Genomic DNA, 22,513 nt, shown 5'->3' on the forward strand with positions numbered 1-22,513 from the left:
GCAATGACAACAAAAGAAACAACTCACACAAAGTTGGCATGACTTATGGTTGGAATTGGAGTCAAAACTAGTTACCTTGACATTCAAGTCTAGTTCAATTGTCCCTATGGAAGTTGAAGAATAGATGGTTCAACCATCTATCTTTGGTATACTCCACATGTTTAGAAAAGGTAATCATTGTGCCGACAAGTTGGCAAACATTGGCCTTTCCATCCTCATCTTATTGGTTTGATCATTGCCCCATTGCTAATAGGAAAGACTTTGTAAAGAATAGATTAGGGCTTTCTTACCATTTGTTTTTCTCTTAACCTTACGAGGGTTTTGGTCTTGGGACCTCTCTATTGGAACACACTTCTTTTTATCTTGTATATTTGGGTGCAGCCTATGGCTCCCCTATCTTTGCTTTAAAAAAAACGAAAATGAACTTGTTTAAATGATATAGATATACTATTTACATTATATTTTTGAACAGTATTGCTAAAAATGATATCCGTTTTCAAAAAGAAATAAAATTCCTAAAACACCGTTCGTGTTTATGTTCTTTTCTTTACAGTAAGTTTTCGTGAATTCAAGGACACAATTACACAAATATACATGAAATGGCATGATTGATGGTCGTGGGAGCACAAATATCACGTTCCAATGACCAATTGCCGTGATTTTTAAGAAGCTCTAATTAAATAGTTGCTTCAACAAATATGCATCTACGCGTTGATGCACCGCATAAACAAACATACTACGTCAAAATCAATAACTGCGTGGAATCTAAATCCGCGCGCCTAACTGAGCTGCCACCAAATTGTCATAAGAATTGCTCCCACAACTAGTGACATCCCCTTGGTTGACTCATCAGCATGGCTATAGGCATGACCTGCCCAAATGTCCACTCCAAATGGGAATTTTCCATTCCCTGACTTTATCGAACTGCATGCATTCAAATCATTTCCAGTTATTTTAATTTTCTACTTAAAAAAAATCAGAAGATTGAACTAATAATTAACAGTAAAATTAAAATTAAACTACATTACCCTTTGGAATGTGTAGAACAGAAAGTAACGAGGTAATCTGCAGAGGAACAAGTGAAGGTGCTAGTTCCATCATCATAAGCATAGCTATAAGCGCGTGGACACGCGCTCTTAAAGAACTGAGAGTATGAACTTGGCTTACAAGTCTGCGGAGTTGCATAAGCACCATTGCAACAATACAATGGATCACCAAATGCTTCACACGCGCTTTTACACGCCACGCTCTTCTCACTACTCTCTTCACCTTCCGCCGCAATTTTCACCTTCAGTTCTGTTGGACACGCGCCGTTTAAGTCCACCAGACAGCCGGTTGTCGTGCAGTTTCCACCGCCGCCACTTGGTTCCACTGTTATGGGAAGGTTGTAACCGTCGACTAGGCTGACGTCGTAGAAATCTAGTCCATTAGCAACGTTTAATGTGAACTCCGTTAGTGTTGCTGGAGGGATGGCGCCGCTGCCGGTGCATTCTACTTTGGAGGAGCCGCAGTCTCCAGTTATACATGAGAATTTTCCAGAGAGGTCTGTTGAGCATAGTGTTCGGCCCCATATGCGGCCAGACCAAGAGGTGGGCATGGTGACTTCGTTGGATTCGCCCGGTTGTAGGGCGAAGCCCGTCGTTGCTAGCTGTGCCGTACCGGCACCGGACAAAATCCCCGGCCAAACGGGATAGCTGCACTTGTTAACAATTGTAAATGTGGCTGAATTTAAACCTGTATAGATACACCAAGTATGCAATGTTTACACAAACAAACCAATTAACATTAAATTCTTAGAGTACATAAAATAAAACTACATAATTTACAAATAATTGGCCGCTAGAATATGTTGATATTTGTTTTTTTTAAAGAATCTAGCTGCGAAAATCATATATCAAATGATGAGAAATGAAGAATTAATCATTGGTTCGAACTAGGACTCAACATATCAAATGTTTGGTGCCTCTAAATATTTACTATATACATTATCTATTTTTAAATTTCAGTGTATGCATGTATAAAAAAAATATATCTACAATTTTAAATTGTATGTTACATATGTATTTTTTTTCATAACATGCACTAATTAGGGACTTTGGTCTCTCAATGAATGTCCTATGGTATTTTCTCAAGCTTAAATTTTTTTGAATTTGTTATAGGACTAGGCCTTTTTGCCACATGCATGAGAAATAGAACAAGTAGTTATGATATGATATGATATATCTACTTGTGAATGAGAAAATCACCTCTGAAGTAATGAAAGAAAAAGAGAAAGAGAAGAGTTCTAGCAAATTGAGTTGAAGCTGCCATTACTTAAAAGTGGCAAATAATAAGAGATAAAATGTAGAATTTAATTGCCTAGCTACTAATCTTGTTATGGAGGCAGGAGAATATATAGAAGATTCTATGATGGGAGCCATGTGAAGTTGTGGGGACAATGGAATATATGTTATGGAGCCAGGTTCCACTTTAGCATTTAGGCACATGCACATGCATTCATAAACCGTCCTATGACAAACAAAGTCTGAGGTTGGCAAAGTGTATGTGTTTGGTAAAAGTTTGATACTGTAGAACTTTTTGATTTGTAAAAACATAGATCAAGAGTAGTGCTGTGTGCTGACGGACAAAGCAGAACAAAAGAACTTAGTTGTGAAAGGATGGTTACTCATTTACTATACTTAGGGAGACATCCTCAACACATGACCCTATGCTGAATGGGATATTATGTGAGATTTATGGTAATCTAAGTTGGAACAATGATTCTGTCAACAAAAAAAAAAAAAAAAGAACAAAGATTAATGTCAAGGTAAAGTCTGATTGAGAAAGAAATTAGATTCTCTCTAGTAGAATTTTTTTCAACCTTAATATCTTATTTTCTTTATAACTCTCTTTTTTACTATCGTGTTTGATGGTTGAGATGTTGCAATTGTCGGAAATAACCTTTTTGTCGTAGAAAAATATTGGAATTGAAAAAAATTGGGAGGATAAAAATATATTTTCTTTTATGATTGTGATTTATGTAGCATGGCAATACTCAATTAATATGTATGGTTTAATAACTCCTATAATTCCCTGTGAATTTTGTCCTACATAACTCTGCGTGTTGAAAGTGGCTGAAATCCAACAATTACATACAACAATAAATCTCGTGATTCATGAAAAATTTCTAAGCAATACACTGCATTTAGCAAATAATTGATGCCGTTTTAAAAATTAAATAAAAGAATGATTGGTTTTAAAACTATCTTTTGATCATTATATTTGGTGGCTTAATCTCATTATGTGCTTGTGATTTGCCACCTAGCTATCTTTTTTGTTGGTTCCTCTTTTTGTTTTGTTGTGGCTTTGTAATTGATTGTAGACACTTTTAAATTATATCATTGCATACCTTGTACCGGTTAAAAAAAATTATTGGGTTTAATATATTTTATTTTGACGTTAAAAAAAATGGTTTTAAAGCTTATGTTTGCGAAGGGAAAAACAGAGATAGTGTTTGTCTTCTAAATGCTACTTCCACCACATATTAAACAACACAGAAAATATATTGCAAAGATTTCAACAATATTTCATGCATGCATCGATCAGTTGCTATATTTAAAATATTTATCGATTATTAATCATACAAAAACTAGATTTTTTTATAATTTGTCCCCTATCAACAAGGTGTAACGCAAGTGGTTGATGCTTAGTGTATGAAACTCTGATGTACCAAGTTCGATTTTTAATCTTATGAAATATATGATTTGCCTAGTGATCGTCAAAGCATTTTCTTTGTTTTATGTTATGACAAATCGGTGAATACTTGAAAATGCACTTTAATACTCAACTTTGTTTGTTTCTTAGTTTTGTGTTAAGACAAATGGAACATAACACATATCTCGTGTTATTGTCTCTTGTTAGGTGTAGATGAGATGTGAGCGCCGACGTAATACTGAGTTAGAGTGGTTCTTGATGTAGAGAAGATGAAACTCTAAGATGCCAAGTTCGATTTCTAATCGTATAAAATATATGATTTGTCCAGCGATCCTCAAAGCATTTTCTCTAATCTAGTACAATCGAAGTGGATGGGCGAATACTTGTAAATACACTTTAATATCCAAGTTTGTTTGTTTCATAATTTTATGTTAAGACAAATGGAACATAAAACTTATCTTGTGTTATTGTCTCGTGTTGGATGTAGGGGAGATTTGAGCGTCAACGGGATACTGAGTTGTAATTGTTCTTGATGTTGAGATAAAACTTCATGTTTGTTGACATTTTTGAGGTTAACTTGTCCTAGATCATCTAGGCTAGATGTATCCCCATTTGACTTCCATGGTATTTTTTTTATGGTGGCCTCAATCTGATTTTAAAGTTCACTTAGGTTAACAATATCAAGGTTAGAATCATTTATGGGGGTGGTGGGACATTTCTATTTCTGAATCATCTCCAATACTTTTACACCATATTTTGCATATTTTCCCCCCTGTCCATCCTTTTCTTCGGTCAAGCAAGCCCCTTCCAGTTATTCCCTTGAGGTTCTCTCTCTCTTTTTTTATTACTATGAGTCTATGACCGGGGCAGGCATTCAAAAGTTGGTGTGGACTGTTTCAATGTTTTCATGGAGGAAGAGGGTAACCTCAAGTGTTGTACAAACTCTCTGTTCCTTGTGGTCTTGAATGGGTGACTGAGTTTTAAATGTGAAAAATGAAGTAATGGAATTTGTTATATTTTTAAGTTATATATGCCTCTATGAAATTGATGAAAGATGAGACAAACAATTTCGTAGGACCTTGCGTTCTATTTTCTTAACCCTCGATACCATTATAGATAATTGGGGTTGGGGTACAGCAAATCAAAATAAAATGTCAATACAAATCATGGCCAAGTCGAGGATAAATATGGTGTTCCTACTTAAGAGTTAGACTATGAAAATGGGAAATGGATTTGGTGCACTACTTTTTCCAAGTTTTATTCTCGGAAGTTGAATGAATTTATGTCACAAGACCTCACAAAGTTGTGTTCTAATCCAATGGTCTAAATTGAAAATTGTGTAACTGTGTGATTTTTCAACTGCAGCGGATCCTAATCCTGAGGTGAACCAACATTGTAAATTATCCACTAAAAACTTCATTAATTCTTCTAATTTTCACTATTTGATCTTTTTGCCCAAAATACTATCATTGGATCTTACATATCTATCTATTGTATATAATAATGACCACTAACTAACTAATTTTTCTTTACATTTCTTCATCTTCCCTCCTCCTCCTCCTCCTCCTCTTCTTCCTCTTTTTCCCTCCTCTTCCTCTCCATCTTCATCATCATCTCCATAAACCTTCATCTTCATCAAAAGTAAAAATCTCAATAAAATACAAAATTCTGAAAAAACATCACAGCCTATTATACAACTTCATCATCACCTTCATTTTTCTTCTTCTCTTCCTCCTCCCAACAGCCACCACCTCCACACCTGAATCTCATCAGATAAATCATCATGGAATAGTTTGATGTTGTTTTCATAAAATGAGGATGCTGCGCTTAATATATCAACACCGCGAAAAGAACCACCACCCATGCTGATTACTTTCCTTCCTTTTCTTCTCACAAACAACAAAATCAAATCAAATAAACCAATAAACCCATTCCACCTCCAATCAAATTTCACACATTTTTAAATGATTTCCACCAAACCTACCTGGTAAATTTCACACGCATTTCACATTTTTCAATTCCACCTATTTAGATTTTGAAACTAAAACAGCCCTCAAATCAAATTGTAACTCTCAAAAATCCAATCTCACACACCAATATTAAAATCCAATCCCATTAAGTAGGGTGGGTAATGATATCAAAAACCGACAAACAAAAGTTGGAACCACCAAAATGCTCAAAACTAAAACCAAAGACCATGAGAAACACATACTCTTGAAGAGTGAAAGGGAATGGTAAAAGAGAAGTGTTCGAATCAGGTTTTGGCATGGACACGGCAGTCGTGGTAGCAGTGTCAAGGAGAATGAGAAGAAGAGGAAAGGAAAAGAAGAAGAAGAAAATGGAAAAATAAAAGTAATTAGGTGATGATGGCACAATTATTATTTTTCCCCAACAAAATCCAACGGTTAAAATTAAAAATTAACGAGGTCTTAAGATCGTATATAATGTTGATCCACCTTAGACATTTGGGATTAAAAACTAAGAGATGGAACTTGACAAACAGAAGTATAGTTAAACGTAACAACTTGTTATGAGACCACAATGAAACTTAAATAAGATAATGGGCGAAATATGTAAATTAGCCTACTATAATATAACACTAGGTATCTATCTATCTATCTAGCTGTTTATCTTATGATCCTACAATTACAATCTTGGATCCCTTTCCCAATCTGGGTAGGTCCCACCTTACATTATTTGCAACTAGAATGAAGCAAATGCATAACACTAGGTATCTATCTAGCTGTTTATCTTATGATCCTACAATTACAATCTTGGATCCCTTTCCCAATCTGGGTAGGTCCCATTTTCATCTACCTTACATTATTGCAACTAGAATGAAGCAAATGCATAACACTAGGTATCTATCTATCTATCTAGCTGTTTATCTTATGATCCTACAATTACAATCTTGGATCCCTTTCCCAATCTGGGTAGGTCCCATTTTCATCTACCTTACATTATTTGCAACTAGAATGAAGCAAATGCAACGGACAACGGTGAACAACGTGCTAATTCTCGACACAGAAGAGTGACTATCTCTAGAAAAGTGTGGCGTGAGGAAAGGGTAGCAAGAAAGAAGGGCTGACAAGTAAAAAATATCATGAATTCAACTTCACAGAAATCATACTTGCACCATCAATCATGTGATGCTTAAGCAAGAACAAGCTGGAGGCTGATCAGAGAAGAGTAGACAGTGACAAAAATCAAGCAGCAGGGGAGTTAAGACTTAGTATCAGATAGTTAAAGAAGACCATGGTTAGAGAAAAAAGAAGTATTATAATATGATCTATGTTGACATCTATAGTTTCAGGGACTTCGTGTAGTTAAAATCCAGTTTGGAACTTGGTAAATAAGATTTGCTTGTTTTGCTTCTCTACTGTATCTGGTACCTAATTTATATTCAGAGGCTCCTTACACAATGCTGCACTGAAGACACTACACTAACTGATTTTCTAATTGGTAATATTTACTTATGCAGCTTGTAATTTTGTGATTGCAAAACTGATTTTTTTTGTCACTGCAAATTTTTCAAAAGTAATAGAGAATAAATCCATTCGAATGACAGCTGCCATAGAAAGAGTCGGAATCTAATCTAGCCAAATCTAAGAGTCAAAAAACCAGTCAATTCTAATCAAATAAACCCGTATCAGATGTATCTGTATCATTGTTTACAAACAGAAGCTCAAATGATTCACAAGAACTATAATAGCTGAATAAACTAATAACATGGTCCATAAGGTGTTTCAGGGAGCAACATGCATCGCTTGGAAATCCATTAAATAAACACCTGAAGTGAAATGATAAGCAACAGCCAGCTTAGAAAAGGTGAAACAGGCTGAAACATGTAGACTTAAAAGTAACGGTTAAAAAACCTATGCAAGAAGATCAAAAGCTACCCCACAAGCACATTGGAGCTTCTAAAAATCCTGACCGGAGAGATCCAAACACTCACGGTGGCGACCAAACACATGACAACATAATCACAATTGCATTTTCCAAAGATCAAAATGCAACCATAACATTCATCTTCAAAAAACCATTATTCCTATTGTTGGCTGTCCTAATCAAATGCGAAAGTGAATAAGGATCAACGATTAAATCTAGGTCCTAAAAAAATCAGTACAGCTTATAAATAGTGCGTACTTTGAACTTGCCCACCATGAAAATGGGAAAATCCACAATCCCTCATAATCATAAACTTTTTTCTAGTTTCTTTTTAAGATAAACTTTTTCTTAGCTACACATCAAACCAGAAACATGACAACAGAGACCAGAACACTACACCAGGTGGAAAATCACGACATACCAGAAACTACACATCGGAACATATCTAAAAATCATAGTGGGAGAGCACCAAGCTCATGGTGGCAGTTACCCAAAGCACCGCTCAACCAAACATATACTTGACACCAACAAAACTTTGTTTTCAAGATATCAAAATGCGAACATACCATTCATTATCAACAAATCATTATTCCTATTGTTGAAACTCTTAATCAAATGTGAATGTGAATTAGAATATAGATCCTAAAAACATACATCTTATAAACCAAAGACAGAGTGTGTGCTTTCAAGTTGCCCACTGTGAAAATGGGTAACTCCACGATATCTCATAAGCATAAACTTTTTCTTATGTACACATTAAACCACAAAAATCACCATCACAAAACAAACCAAACAAATAAATCAACCATACAAAATTTAACAAGAAATGCAGAGTTTTAATTAATCATAAACCAAGTCTCATAGGGCATTATCAGCTATGTAAATCAACCACAAAAGACAGCCCAATCGGCTGTGAACCGGTGAGTCAAAAACAAAAACAAAACCAAAATCATAAGTCATTCTCATAGCATCCTAAGTATAAACTTGAATCCCGAAAATCATACGAAATTATAAAATAGTACTAATCAATTAAACTGTTAAATTGTGCAAAAAAGAGAATATGTACTATTCCACCTTTTCCCATCAACCAGAAGCCTCAACACAATCCCTTGCAAAATGCCCTGCCTTCCCACAGTTAAAGCACGTGCCCTTTCCTCCATCACGTCCGCCACCACCACCGCCAAACCTTCTGTTGCCACCACCAAACCTTCCATTGCCATCATCATACCTTCCATTGCCACCATCAAACCTTCCTCCTTCATTGCTGCAATCCCTAGCTATGTGACCCACCTCACCGCACTTATAGCAAGCACCGCCACCGCCTCCTCCGCTACTAGGAGTAGCGCAATCTCGTGCTATGTGACCAACCCCACCACACCTGTAGCAAGATGTGCCTCCACCATATCCACCGCCACCGTTGTTGTTGTTACCTCCACGCATGCAATCCCTAGCAAAATGTTCAAACGAACCACAAGTATAGCAAGCACGGTCACGGTCTCCACCACCACCACCAGAGCGATCATTCCTATCATTCCGATCGGAACGATCACAATCCCTAGCGATGTGACCAGTATCACCACAAGTATAACAACAACCACCACCACCACCACCGTTCCTTCTCTCACCACCTCTAAATCCACGACCGCCGCCTCCACCATAGTTATCCTGCCTAACCTGAAGAGGTTCACCCTTAGGACCGGTGACATCAACGGCTTTGGTTTTGCCGTTATCGCCGTCGGCGATTGTGAACTCGACGCGATCGCCTTCGAAAAGAGAGCGAAATCCTTCAGATCTGATGTCAGATTGATGAACGAAGAGATCTTCGCTATCGTCATCGGGTTTGATGAATCCGAAGCCTTTGGTGTTGTTGAACCATTGCACCACGCCGCTGATTCTCTCCTCCGCCATTGATTGAAAATCGAAACCTCACAGAAACCCTAACTCACACACTCTCTTGTTGAATCCTAATGACTCTGAAACCACTCTCAACCCTTTTTATATAAACTTTCGATTTATAAAGCCCTAATATCAAAAGCCCATATATCATATGATTTTTTATTTATTTTTTATATTTCAAATTTCATTATTGTGATTTTATTTATAACTTCTTGGTATTATTGTTACAAATTTTGTTACAAATTATATCATTTTTTATAAAATAAAGTAGGTATCATATGGTTTATGAATATTGTAGTATTATATTTTTTTTTAATACTTCACTTAATTATTTATTTTCGATAAAAATAAATTTTATGTGAATTTAGGGGTGGGGGACACAACCCAAACTAAAGACGCGTCTCAATTTAAAGATTTCGAATTTGTCTAAAACCCAAACTCAATCTCGTACAAAAACAAAATGACAACAGAATCGGCTGAATAATAATCTGATGTCGAGTCATAACAGATTCGAGTTGGTCGTCAAATTATCCAACTTGTTCGGTTATACATGTACTATAATATTAGCTGTTCTTCCCTAAAAAAAAAATTAGTTGTTCTAGCACACGATCAATGATTATGGAGCCTTCTTAATAAATAAAAAAATAAAAATAAAAAAAAAACATTGATTATAGAGCCAGTTTTTTCACTTCTCAAGTTATTTTAGCTTTTTAATAGTTGTACATTGTATCTAGGGATGGGAATAGGTCAGACCAGCCTAGCCTACGACAGATCAGGTCAGGCCAAATCAAGCTTTTTTCTTAAATAGTGAATGCTTGAGCTTTTTTAGAAGCCTATTTAGCTTAAAATACTAGGCCACAGGCCATTTAAAAAGTCTCTTATGCCTATTAGGCCAACCTATTTAAGTAAATATGAATAATATTATTATTTATTACATATTATATTTTGTACTTTGAATTAAAATCTAAATTTGTTAACTTTTTCAATAATTTAAGTTTATTAGTATACATTAATTTTTTTGCATATTTAAATGTATTATTATAAACTAGAATTGAAATATGATACAATATACAATCAAATTCCCTAAAAACTCATGTCGATTATCAAAAGAGAGTTTAATCTAATCGATATATTAGTTTGTTAGTCTATTTAAGCTTAGATCACATTGCTTATCTAAAAATGTTAATACGATATAAGCTTTTAAACATGCTAGTAGGTCATATTAGATTTTCAAAAAGTTAAACTCGGGTCTAAAAAGTAAGCCTATGATAGGCAGCAGACCAGGCTTAGGCCTTATAAAAAATTTATAGGTCAGACTTAAGTCTTGCAAAGCCTAGCTCGACCTAGCATATTTCCACCCCTAATTATACCTATATGATTTTTGTTTGCGCTCCTTTATATTTTTGTGGCTCAATTGTCTAATTGTTTAAAATTTAATTTGCAAAACAAAGTTTATCTACTAAAAAGAGTATAAGAAAAATTAAATCTTAAAAATACGGTTGAAACAAGAGAGAAAAATATATGTTATAAGCTTTGAGATTTATCTTTTATTAACAAGATATATGCTTTAAGTTTAAAAAATCAATTTTACCTAATATAATGAAAAACTTCAAGAGGTTGATCTAGTGGTAAAAATACATGTATTGGATTCGAAGGTTTTAAATTTGAATCCTACTGGTTTTATTGGAAAGATATAAATTTTATCTAACAAATGGTATATGAGTTTTGTAGTTTTTTATGTGTTACTATTATATTAGTTATATGAGTTTTGTAGTTTTTTATGTGTTACTATTATATTAGGATTGAAATTTTATGTGTTAATTTATATTAAAAACGTGGTAATTCATTTTTGCTTTTTCCCACGCCTCTATTTCTTATTTTTCTCTATAATAAAATTAAATTTTGGTTTATTTTTTACCCATTTGAAACCATGACCATCTATAATCATACTATTTCTTATTTTTCTCTATAATAAAATTAAATTTTGGTTTATTTTTTACCCATTTGAAACCATGACCATCTATAATCATATTGTGTCCAAAGAAGTCAAAGATGAAAGAATTAATATCTACATGGTAAGTTTTAAGAATGTGGCATCTTATCTAACTTTTGTTTTTAACCTAAAGAGGAAGAGATGGATAGGATTGATGTAAGGGGTATAAATATTGGCTTCTTGCCCATAATTTTTTTGCAGATTCTAAGTATTGTAGTTGATGAGTTGGTTGGCTTAACTGGCTCCATCTCAGGTAATGGGAATGCTTGCATGTTTAGGGTCTATTTAGTTCGAGGTTTTTGGAGGGAAGGAAAGAGAGCATTTTTAAGTTTTTGTGTTTCGTTCAGTTTTTTAAACAGGAAGGGGGGAGGAATGGGAGTAAAATCCCTCATAAACTCATTTATTGCCCCTCCCAAATTAGAGTTTTTGTTAGCGGAGGGAAGGTGTGATGTTTACAATTTTATTTTAGAATTTCAAAACAGTCCATACTACTTATTAAGATATTTAACATTAGATTTCTTTTTTCCTGGGTTATTGTTTGTTACCTGTATGTTGACATATGTGCCCGTTCTCCCGTAATTTTTTTTTTTGAAGAGGCTAAAATAAAATATATTACCAAATCAAAAGGTTCTACCTAGCACAAGATGTGCCAAGAAAGAACATAAACAGTCAAACAATATTTACAAAACTGAACCAAAGAAAAACAGCAAAAACAAAAAGAAAACAACTAAGCAATGCCCAACATTACATGCGGACTAAGCCACCAACCAACCATGATAATTGAGAGGACAAACAGATTTCGCCTTCAACCACCGATAGGTAAGTAGCTTTATTTTATCCACTACCTGCGTTGTCGAACATTCTTTGCCATTGAAGATCCTGTTATTCCTTTCTTTCCATATTTCTCACACCGTTGTGAACCAAATTAAATGCAAGATAGAGTTTCGCACCCTAGTGCCACCACCGCCAAAGCTGAACTGAATAAAATGATTTGTTGCAACATATGGAACTGTCGACGAAATGTCAAGCCAGCGATAAATATAATACCAAACAGCCCCAAAAATTGAACAATGTAAAAATAAATGATGAAGAGTTTCCAAAGATCCACATCCACCGGCACACATGCGAGATTCATTATTTAAAATGTCGCGCCGAAACAAATTGTCTCTCGTAAACTTATCATGTGTTGTTCTCTGCTTTGCCGTTGCTTCAGTGCGTCTGATTCTAGCGTTATTTTTTCTAACAATTTTATATGTTATGAAATTAGATTAGATTTTTTTTAAGGATGAAATTAGATTAGATGGAGTTTATATCTTCCTTTTTCTTTGGTTACATAATGGAGTTTATATCTAATGTCACATGTTGCTTTTTTGTGTCTGTGTTTATAATTTTTTCTTCTATCTATTTCATATCTAATGCAATTAGATGAATATATAATTTAGATGGAGTATATTTTATGCTCACGTGATTAATTCTTTTCTTGTGCAATATTTGATATGTTCATGTCACTCAACTGTTATTTATTTTAGTTTAAAGGTAATCCAGTAAATTAGTATTAAAATCTCATTTCCTTATGAACCAAACACATTTTTAATTAAAATCTCTTTCCTTCTCCATCCTCCCCTCTTTTGAACCACGAGGAGTGCTAGCAACACTCTCTTTTGGACACTCTCTCTAACACTCACTCTTTCATTGGGTTAAATCAATGTGGGTCATACACTTTGGAAATGAAACTCACATAAAATGGTGGGACATACATTGATTTTATCCAATAAAAGAGTGGGTGTTAGAGAAAGTGTCCAAAAGAGAGTGTTGTTAGCATTCATCCCCTCCCCTCTCTTTCCCTCCCCTCCCCTTCATTGAACCAAATGGGCCCTTAGGGGCTAAATATATTTCTAGCTTAATTGCATGTTTGGTCCCTCTTGTGTTATTTTAAGTTTTAAGTTGGTCTCTTATGTTTTAAAAGTTTCAAGTTGGTCTTTTATGTTTTAAAAATTTCAAGTTGGTCCAAAACGTTACACACACTAGATAAGTTAGTTCATTTAGTCACATAATATTGAGTTTAATAAAACAAAAAAAATAAAAAATAAATGATTTAAAATTGATTTTATAAATAAGTTAAACTCCAATATCAATATTCTCAACCCAAATATCTAAATGGTCAAGTGATGAAAGAGACTAACTTATTTGAACGTGGTCAACATTTTGGACCAACTTGAAACCTAAAATAAACTTAGAGGATCAACCATGCAATTAAGCCTATATTTTTATAGTCTTTATAAATATTTTAACTTTTGATGTTATTCCCCTTAAAAAACGAATTTTACTCTTCAAAATAAAATCGTCCACATTTTTTGTCCTTGTTTTTAAGTCAGGTCATGTGTAACTTTCACATTTTTGAATGAATTTTTACATGAATGTGCAGAATATTATAAAAATCTCATTGATAAAATAATAATTTTCAATAAAACATGAATTAAATATAAATTTTTAAACACCAAAAACATAAAATTCATACTCCCTCCGTCCCTATATGTAACCACTCATTTGATTTTATATTTGTCCCTAAATGTAAACTCCTTTTCAAATTACTAGATGCATTTATTATTTTTTTCCTAAACATGCCCCTAATTAATACTACTAACTTGTCTTGAAATATGTAAAGTTAAATTTAATACACATACAAACAAAGGACAATTTGGTAATATTAACACACAAAATAGACACATTAATTACACTAACAACTTTTCTTAAGAAATGTGAAAAAGGCAAAGGGGGTTTACATATAGGGATGGAGGGAGTAATTCATTTTTTTTGTTTGAAAGAATTCATATTTAATTCTTGTTTTGTTAAACAATTCTATTTTTTTTAGAGATACTTATAATATTCTAAACTTGACTGCAAAAAAAAAAAATTTGTATGATACACACGAGTTAACTTGAATGTAGCGATCAAAAGTGGTGATAGTAAACTTTTGTGGACTAAAAGTCGAAGAAAACTTTTAAGTAGACTAGAACGAAAAGTTGGAATTTTTTTTTTGGAGAGAAAAGTTGAAATATTTATAGGGACTAAAAATATATTTAACCCTTAAACATTTATCACTTAGTTGATTTTTTTTTTCTTTCGAGTAAACTTAGTTGATAAATTTATTTGTTTGGTTTTGTCACTTTCACTTTTTTTTTAATGGAAAATATATTGTTAGATTTTATTGGTTCATATTTGAATTTAAAACCTCTAACTCCTTTGTGAGTTTTGTCACTTTCACTATTTACAACAACTACAAAGCAATAATACTATCCTAGATGTTACACTTATCATAGATGCAAACAACGTGATGGTGAATTATGACAAACAAAGTGATGGTGAATTATGTTAGGCAAGGAAGGGTGGAGACTTAGAGCATCCATAACGGTAGTTCCTTAATAAAGACTAGTTAAATGGACTTCATGTTACACATAACTTATTTATAATATTTTAATAAAAGTATCTATTAAGGACTCAATGACTCCAATGGAAATACACTAATAAGGACTCCAATGAAAAATACTTGAATAGGCCCCACTAACTTTACATCATTAAGCAAAAATAATTTATTTATTAAATTATAAATTACCTCATAATATTTAATTATAATTCTTTAACAAAATTAAATTATAAAATATTTATTTATTCGAATGAACTTAAATTTCTACCACATTTGCTAATAATTTGAAAATGGAAAAATTAACATTACAAACTTTACATTCCTTCATTAAAAAATAATAATAATATTTTGCATGAATTACATTTTATTTAAAATGATGACAAATAGATAAAATAATATTTAAAACAACTATTAATTATTTTTTTTGAAATCAAAACAACTATTAATTATTAAAATATTACTTCTTTTGTAAGCCAGACCACATAGTACATATTTTATTATTTCCTTTAAACGTGGGACCCGTTAGTTGCCTAGAAGAGAGAGGGTCCTTATATAGTTACATGTTCCTTAATGGGGACTCGTATTTTCTTCCTCCAATGAGGGGTCCTTAACTGAGAGTGGTCCTTGTTAAGTAAGGATCTCCCATTGGAGATGCTCTTATGATAAATCCTAATTCATTGGTAGGTAGACTTTACAAGGCAAGATTAGATGCAAAAAAAATTAGTCGACTTTTACATATAATAAGCCTAGTTTTGTATGACGAAGCATATATAATTCTAAATTCATTCTCAAAGTTGGAAGCAGATTGAGGATAGGTTATGGCGAGGATATCTCAGTTTGGCATAATAAGTGGATTGCAAATGATGTTACACTTATCCAACATGTATATCTAGATTAATGTTACACTGACCAATATTGATTTTTTTAGACAACTAAGCCCAATTTTGTTGATAACTTAAGCCTAATATTGATAGATATGGATTTAAAAATTGCTCTTCTCTCATACAAAATTGCTCACTTCCACGTGAACTGATCAAAATACCTCTAACGTGAGTTAACTCACGTTGATAACAAACCATGTAATTTTTTGGCTTGACTAAACAAGGAGGTGATCATGGAGGCAGCTATATTAAAGAGTTTAAATTACAGTCATTTAACTTCACTGTGAAAATTGTTTATAGTATTTCTTCTTTATTCACCGATAGTAATGGTTTTTTAAAGAACTTTTTTCTATATATGTATTTTAGAGAAAGTGTTTTTAATGTCAGTGATATCATAAAGAGTTCAATAGTTATATGAACATGTATTGTACTATTTTTTTCCATTTAAGAATTTGAGATGACATAGTGAGTTGCATAGAATTTGTTGATATGCCTCAACGTCGAGGTAACATAGAAATAAAATAAAAAATCTTTCTATCGACCACTACCGATTATTATATAAAAAAGGATCACCTGAGTTTGATAAATTTTATCACTAGAGTAAAATGTGATGAGCTGCATAATTTTTTTTTTTTTTGAAAAGGCAAAATTAATGAGCTGCATAAATATGTGGTCTGTGAGACCAAAAGTATATTTCTTAAAAGAATGATAACTGAAGATGCTCTTGTAACATGTCCAAACAATTAACGATACTTTTGTGGAGATCACATTAATTGGTGTGAGAGAGAGTATTGACACCAAGTATTAAACTCAATATACATATACCTTCAATAAAGAGCTCTTTATAAAAGTAGAATTAAATCAATCCAGAAGTTGAAGCATTGTATGCTACGTTGATGATCTACACAACTTCAAATTATTTAGACATTCATTGATATGCTTCAATAATACAATTAGGGTCTTGTTAACTTGTGCCCTTTGTGCCCTAAGGGCACAAGATAAGAAACTAAATGTAGAAACTTAATCTTGGAAATTGTGCATTCATAACCTTAAAAACTTCAAAACTTATATTTTCAATGCAATATTTATTTTTATATTCTATTTTAAGATCCTTATCTTGTGCCTTAAGGGCACAAATTAACATTTTCCATAAAATTATGTGAATTTCTATAGACTTGATCTTTGTTTTGAAACATTCAATACTCGCATTTAAATAGTTGTTAAAAGAGATAAAAGAAAACCAAAGTTTTGCGCATAATCTGACCAGGAATAGTCCTCCCCAACCCTAGATTTTTCGGAGCCAACGAGGTAAAAAATGAATGTTTCCGTAATAAATATAAATTATTTTAAAAAATAATTTTGATTTACATTCAATACCACTTTGTAAATAAATATGAATCATGTGACTGAAAAAGTTGAATAAACTATGCAATGTTTTTAAATCCACATTTTTTATGTTCCAATTATTTAATCAAAATATATATTGATCCTACAATACGTTTTACTTGTCATAAATATGTTCTCACCCAAATGGTGCATTAAATTCCTAGATAACTTTAAAGTGGTCCAAAAAAATAATTTTCCCCTTTACTATCACAAAAGGTTCAAAAAGTATTGAAATTTTACTTGATGGGAAAATTATTGAAAATTTAGTTAAATAATATTCGATTCTTATTATTATCAAGTTTATTATATGAACTCCTTTTTAAGCGTGTTAAAGGGATAAACACAACACGCTGATATACTCAAGAGACATTTAGTAATGATTATAATGTTATGAAGGGTTTTTAAATTTTCATAAAAGCTTAAACTTTTAATTAATTTTATGAGAACATGAACTTTATACACTATAAAGATATCAATTAATTATATTTCATTTTTAGATGTAAAGAGGAAAGAATATGACTAAAATTGTGAAGTTTCTTTATGTTCTAATTCTATTTATTTCCACATTTCTTGTTATAAGAGTATATGATTTTATTCCTTACGTTAACTATGGTCCTTGTGTAACACATAAAGATTGTCCAAAACTTCCACAATATCATATTAGTTGTCGTAGAGGCCAATGTATAAGGAAACTATTATGAGATGAATGGGTCCTTGCACTTCATATTAGTTGTCGTAGAGGCCAATGTATAAGGAAACTATTATGAGATGAATGGGTCCTTGCGCTAGCAAAACAGTTGAATATATCTTATGCTAGAATATCCTAGGAGTTGTCGGCTAGTTTTTCTGCATGCACTAAATAATTGTATTTTTTATCTTCTTTTTTCTCCTAATTTCGTGTACTTTGAAGTTATGGTTTGTACGTTGATGACAATGAAATGAATTAGGGTAGCAAAGCGTTAAAATTATAGTGTCTCATTATCTTGTAAATTTGGAGGTATGACCATGGTCTGCTTATGGCGATTTTTACAAGTGTATAAAATCATTACAAATAATATTTAAAATCGTAAACAGAGTGTCAAACTCAAAGATTTCTTTTAGTGTCCAACTATATTCGTAATTTAATTGAAAATAAAAGGTTCTAATTGATTGGTTAATATGAAAATTGATCAATTTGAATGGTTGATACTAATAATGAAGAATATGTCATGGATGAGTTTCACTAGATTTTCACCTTGAATTAATGATTTGACTGTGACTATTGAATTCCTTTATCGAATACTACTTCTCTAAAATACGCTTGCCTGAATTCTTTAGTTATAGTTTTAATTCTAAAATAACTCCTAATTCTACATGAAGGAACAAGAATTCTCAATTGGTTTCAGAAGTTTTTGCATCTAATCCTAGATTACAAAGGAAATAATTTCTTATGTCAAAGTATTCATAAATTATCTTTATGTTTCAGAATATAAACCATAAATCAAATTAAGAGCAACCAAGAGATAAAAACATTAAGCACATGGATAAAAAAAATATTTCTATAAACTTATTTAATTATCAAATATCAAAGCACATATCATGAACGATTCTTTTAAAAAAACTCATTCAATGATGTTAGGAATAACCTCCTTTTACATTAATACATTCAATCCTCGTTTAACAGTGAAATGATCAATTTCATTAGATTCAGATGCATAAACACCGATCCAGTTTTACATTAAGAAATCCAATCCCTGTTTGAAAACATTCATTGTTGAAAAAAATCTCTTTGTAGTTGTTTTTTTTTTTTTTAAGGAGAAGGAGCTTATATCATTTCATTACTTAAAATGTGTTTAATACAATATGATATTTTTACCGAAATCTGGAAACTAGCTGAGAATGTGGCCGCCTTAGCTAATCTATGGCGTGCCTCATTTGCTTGTCTCTTTACAAACTCAACACTAGAGGTAACATAATATTGTTCAATGATAGTTTTACAATTCTGAATAATCATCCCAAACTATGCAGCATCCTGATGTGCAGACGAAAAACTATCCACCATTTTTTGATATCAAGCTCAAAATCGATAGATCCCAAGTGTAGTTGATGAACTCATTCTAAATTTGATAAAAATCCAAGAGATTTGTCAATATGTACCTTACATATTGGAATAAATCATTAAGCTTTTGCCAAAACAAAAGTGTTCGTATCATCCCTTACGCAAACTCTTATTTCCATTCTATTAGAAAGCTAGGATAAATAGGCATCAATATTGCACTTAAATCTTCCTTCAACTGATTTGATCCATTTCACATTTCCTTCTTGTCGCGGTTGTGCACAAGATGTTGTACACAAGATGTATTACAGATCCTGCGAGGATCTTGCCAATCACTAAGCATAAATTTTGCTCTCTCAAAAACATAAACTTGAGCATCAATTACCTCGTTCCACACTTTGTTGTTTCTTTGTTTTCAGATACTTCACAACACACAGTAAAATAAAGCCGCATCTTCCTTAGATAAATATTGTAAGACTTTGAAGATAATATTCTTGCTATCTATATCTTGCTGTAGCAAAATAGACGTAAAAGAAAATAAACGCAGCATGCTCCAAAGATTTAAGCTACTTGGACGTTAAAAAAAATGAAGTGTATCCTCACTGTCCACCATGCACATTGTACAATTCATATGACATGCAATTCCTTTATCTTTTAGGCGTACACGAGTTGGTAAGAAATTCCTATAGATTCGCCACAAAAAAAAATTTACCTTTAAAAAAATCATGAGCTACCAAATTAGTTTCCAAGAGTCATATACTTTGAACTTGGGTTGGGAGGCACCAAAAAAGCAATTTTCAAGAGAATACTATCATTTTTGACCGATCAAATCTCTCTCACAACACTAGAAGCTTTGTCGAACCCAAAGAAAGAGAAGGAAAATTGAATCCAATAAATTGAGTTAACCATAATATAGTTTTCTTCATTTATTCTTGATGAAAAAATAAAAATTAACATGTTAATTTTTTTATTTATAGAGATAGTATAAATATTTAATTTTTAGACTAGTATTTCATTGATTGCTCCATCTTAGTTTTTAACTTAAATAATATGAATCAATCTCACTTATACTATAGTTTTTCATTAATTTTTAATTTATTATTCTAGTATTTTTAATATTAATGCATTTTTTTGTGTGGTAATCACCTTATGTATTTTCAATGTCTTTTGGCATTTTTTATGGAAATTCATCTGCCATAATGCTGTGCGGTTTGTGGGTTGGTGCTTTGTGGTGTCTTGCTGAGTTGTATTGCTGTGTGTGACTGTCGGTAGGAGTTTAATGCAGTAGGGTTGTTTTCAGTCGGTGCTTTGGTGTCCTCCCTCGTGTCTTTAGGCAGTGGGGGCTGTGAGGCAAGGGTATGCATGAGTAGACGGTCTTGGTCCTGTTGGCCGTCTGCACTGGTGGAGTTAGAAAAAAAATGTTCGGGTGGGTCACTAAAATTAACCGTTGAAAAATTGTTTAAAGTCTCGTAAAATAGACCTATAGTTGAATTATTTAAATTTTTCGAGCGGGCCACTACACCACTTTGTGGGAATTTAGATCAGCCGAAACCTAAAACCGACACAAAATTGTGTAAAATCTCACAAAATAGACATATGGTCGTTAATTTTTTAATTTTTCCGGGTGGGCCGTGGCCCACCCTAGCCCATGAAGGGCTCCGCCACTGGCCGTCTGCATGTATAATTCGGTCTCATTACTTGCTTTGGAGCTATGAAGCCTCGATACGGATACGGGTACGATACGATACGGGTACGCGAATACGTCAAAAATTTCAAATTTAGGATACGATACGGCTTGGATACGTTTACAATTTTTTAATATATATATATATATTAGACATAAACGCACAAAAAATAAATAGCGTGAAATCTTAAAACTAATTACACCAAGTCAAAATACAATGGACCATTCACCAACTAAGATATCCTTTAAACCAAAACATACCATATAAACAACCTGCACTATGATGATACCAAGGTAGTATGAAGATAGTCGCCCTTTTCAAGTAATGGCCAATATAATGATCCCAATTTACAAAAATTAATGCTTGTGATCAAAATACAAATAAAAATTAAATTAAATCATTTGGATACTTTTGGGATACGTATCCGGGAGTATCCTTAACGTATCCTTAAGGTATCCAATATATTTTTAAATAAAAATTAAATTAAATCATTCGGATACTTCTGGGATACGTATCCGGGAGTATCCGCGGAGTATCGGTATCCGATACGTATCCGACACGGGTACGGCACCATTTTGGAGTATCCGGGCTTCATAGCTTTGGAGGTATTGTGGGTTGGTTTTGGGTGTTTGTTTTCTAGGTGTTCCATCTACATGTGGCGCCTATTTGTATTTTGTTTTTTTTTTTTTTCCGTTAATCCGTAAGTGGTTATGCATCTTGCATATACTCGACGAAATTAATATTTGTCATTTTAAAAAAAAAAAGATTAGCGTTGTGTTCTAAACGTGTGATAATATATGCGAAGCTAGTTGGAGGTTCCAATTGTATTTTTATAACTCTGATTTCAAAAGTAGCAAGCTCTCAACAACTTTTTTGATTTTTGGCTTATTTCTCTTGTTGGAGAAACCAAATCATTCCATAAAAAAATGTTAATGTGAACATGTTACTATATAATGTGTTACAACCTTGCCCATGGGGCTGAAAAGAACTTTATTTTTTATTACAAAAATGATTTCATTACGGGGACGGAGATGAGATAGGGATACCCAAACACGTCGAGGACGAGGATGAGATTCAACTTCTCATCCCCGCTGAATATGGGTAGGGTGACAGTAAGTATACGAGAGTCAGAGATTGGGACGAGAAAGCTAAAACTCATCCTCACCCCGCCACATTGTCATGCCTATATGTAATATGCACTTTTATAAAATGATGCTTGAATTTTTTCTATGAAGTCAAACTAGCATATCAAAATTGGTACAGTAGAGAATTACATGCTTGAATCTTCTTGATGCACAACCATAATTCAATTAATTGATTTGAATCAAATATTAATTATAGTTATTATAGTATGTTAAGAAAATTGTTGATAAACTTACCTAAGAAAGTAAATGAGACTTATAGATATCGTAGTCTATAAACATGTAGTGGAGGAAACTTCCAACTAGATGTTAGAATTTCTTCTAATATTTTGTGGGCTGCAATGCAATCAATTGTTGGTTTTAGTTTTAATAAAAACGGACTGACGTTGTGATCCATTTGATGATGCTTAGGCCCTAATAAAAGTGGTTTTTGGACACTTAATCTGATTTGTGTAGAAACATAGTGTATGCCCAAACACTAGGTTCATGA

At 32.9% G+C, this 22,513-nt stretch overlaps 2 protein-coding genes and 1 long non-coding RNA gene across 5 annotated transcripts; 1 reads left to right on the forward strand and 2 right to left on the reverse strand.

The window, feature by feature from the left end:
- Positions 1-512: 512 nt before the first annotated feature.
- On the reverse strand, positions 513-2,708 carry LOC146900691 (pathogenesis-related thaumatin-like protein 3.5). The gene is made up of 3 exons (XM_085732168.1): positions 2,247-2,708; positions 1,029-1,734; positions 513-924 (listed from the first exon to the last, which is right to left on the reverse strand). Exons 1-3 carry the CDS (start codon positions 2,308-2,310, stop codon positions 780-782), a joined length of 915 nt encoding a protein of 304 aa, XP_085588294.1. The 5' UTR covers positions 2,311-2,708; the 3' UTR covers positions 513-779.
- Positions 2,709-5,086: 2,378 nt separating this feature from the next.
- Positions 5,087-9,573, reverse strand: LOC146900692 (uncharacterized). Of its 3 annotated transcripts, none has more exons than XM_085732171.1 (2): positions 8,656-9,573; positions 5,087-5,579 (listed from the first exon to the last, which is right to left on the reverse strand). In XM_085732171.1, the coding sequence occupies exon 1, from the start codon at positions 9,487-9,489 to the stop codon at positions 8,665-8,667; it is 825 nt and encodes a 274-aa protein (XP_085588297.1). In that variant the 5' UTR covers positions 9,490-9,573; the 3' UTR covers positions 5,087-5,579; positions 8,656-8,664. The 3 variants fall into 3 exon arrangements, with proteins under 3 accessions (XP_085588297.1, XP_085588295.1, XP_085588296.1); XM_085732169.1 differs by lacking the exon at positions 5,087-5,579 and adding an exon at positions 7,300-7,483; XM_085732170.1 differs by lacking the exon at positions 5,087-5,579 and adding an exon at positions 7,564-7,756.
- An 8,021-nt stretch (positions 9,574-17,594) lies between these two features.
- LOC146900693 (uncharacterized) lies at positions 17,595-18,269 on the forward strand. The gene is made up of 2 exons (XR_015023068.1): positions 17,595-17,836; positions 17,903-18,269. It is a non-coding gene; the product is annotated as an uncharacterized LOC146900693 (long non-coding RNA).
- The last annotated feature ends 4,244 nt before the right edge of the window (positions 18,270-22,513 follow it).

This window comes from Medicago sativa, chromosome 8, assembly GCF_051527215.1.
Source record: "Medicago sativa cultivar Bolivia chromosome 8, Bolivia_mono, whole genome shotgun sequence".
NCBI lineage: Eukaryota > Viridiplantae > Streptophyta > Magnoliopsida > Fabales > Fabaceae > Medicago > Medicago sativa.